Genomic DNA, 759 nt, shown 5'->3' on the forward strand with positions numbered 1-759 from the left:
AAAAAAAAAAAAAAAGGCCAGAAAAGGGCAGGAAAATAACCTAATTAGAATCATATCCTCACCCCAAGTACTGGAGCTACGTTGTAAGAGAATGTTAGGAAAATTAGGGTGAGAAAGAGGAAATTAAGGATGCATTTTAAAATGTGCTCTGCTTTCTACTTGAGGTGGCTGAGAGTGGGAGGGGAGTATCAGGACAGGCAGACAGCTTGTTAGGAAGTGAATTAATGATGGGAATGTTTCCCTGGTAAAGAGGAGGGCACGGATCAGGGCACATGGGTGATGTGAGGGGCAGCAACTCCCCACACAGCAGCAGGGACTGGAATTTTCCCACTTCCATGAGGAATTCAGGAGTTCTGCCCTCCAGCACATGAAGATCAGAGAACCCCAAAATGGTTTAGAAAAGTCCCCCCACAAAAAATCCCAAAATGGGTTAGAAGAGACCTTATGGATCATCTCATAAGGGCAGGGACACCTTCCACCAGCCCAGGCTGTTCCAAGCCTTAGACACTTCCAGGGACGGGGCAGCCACAGCTTCTCTGAGACATCCATTCCACGCCTCCCCACCCTCCCAGGGAAGAACTTCCCCCTGGCATCTGCCCTCCTCATGGGATCACTCCAGCCAGCACACACTCCCCCTGCCCCCCGCAGGGGCACGCACCCAGGCGTGGTCGATGTCCCTCCTGATGTCCGCCACGATGTGGGCGGTGTCCCCTCGGGCCAGCACGGCGTCCAGGCAGTGCTGCTGGATGGGGCGGAGGC

General features: G+C 53.4%; 1 protein-coding gene across 1 annotated transcript in view; it reads right to left on the bottom strand.

The window, feature by feature from the left end:
- The window catches only part of IGHMBP2 (immunoglobulin mu DNA binding protein 2), a 26,985-nt gene that overhangs the window by 18,542 nt on the left and 7,684 nt on the right, over nt 1-759 (bottom strand). Inside the window, exon 8 of the mRNA XM_005426570.3 lies at nt 659-759. This exon is cut by the window's right edge and continues 26 nt beyond it. Within this exon, the coding sequence (XP_005426627.2) occupies nt 659-759 (101 nt within the window). The remainder of the gene's footprint in view (nt 1-658) is intronic.

The sequence above is a fragment of the Geospiza fortis genome, unplaced genomic scaffold, assembly GCF_000277835.1.
Source record: "Geospiza fortis unplaced genomic scaffold, GeoFor_1.0 scaffold450, whole genome shotgun sequence".
In the NCBI taxonomy this organism is placed as follows: domain Eukaryota; kingdom Metazoa; phylum Chordata; class Aves; order Passeriformes; family Thraupidae; genus Geospiza; species Geospiza fortis.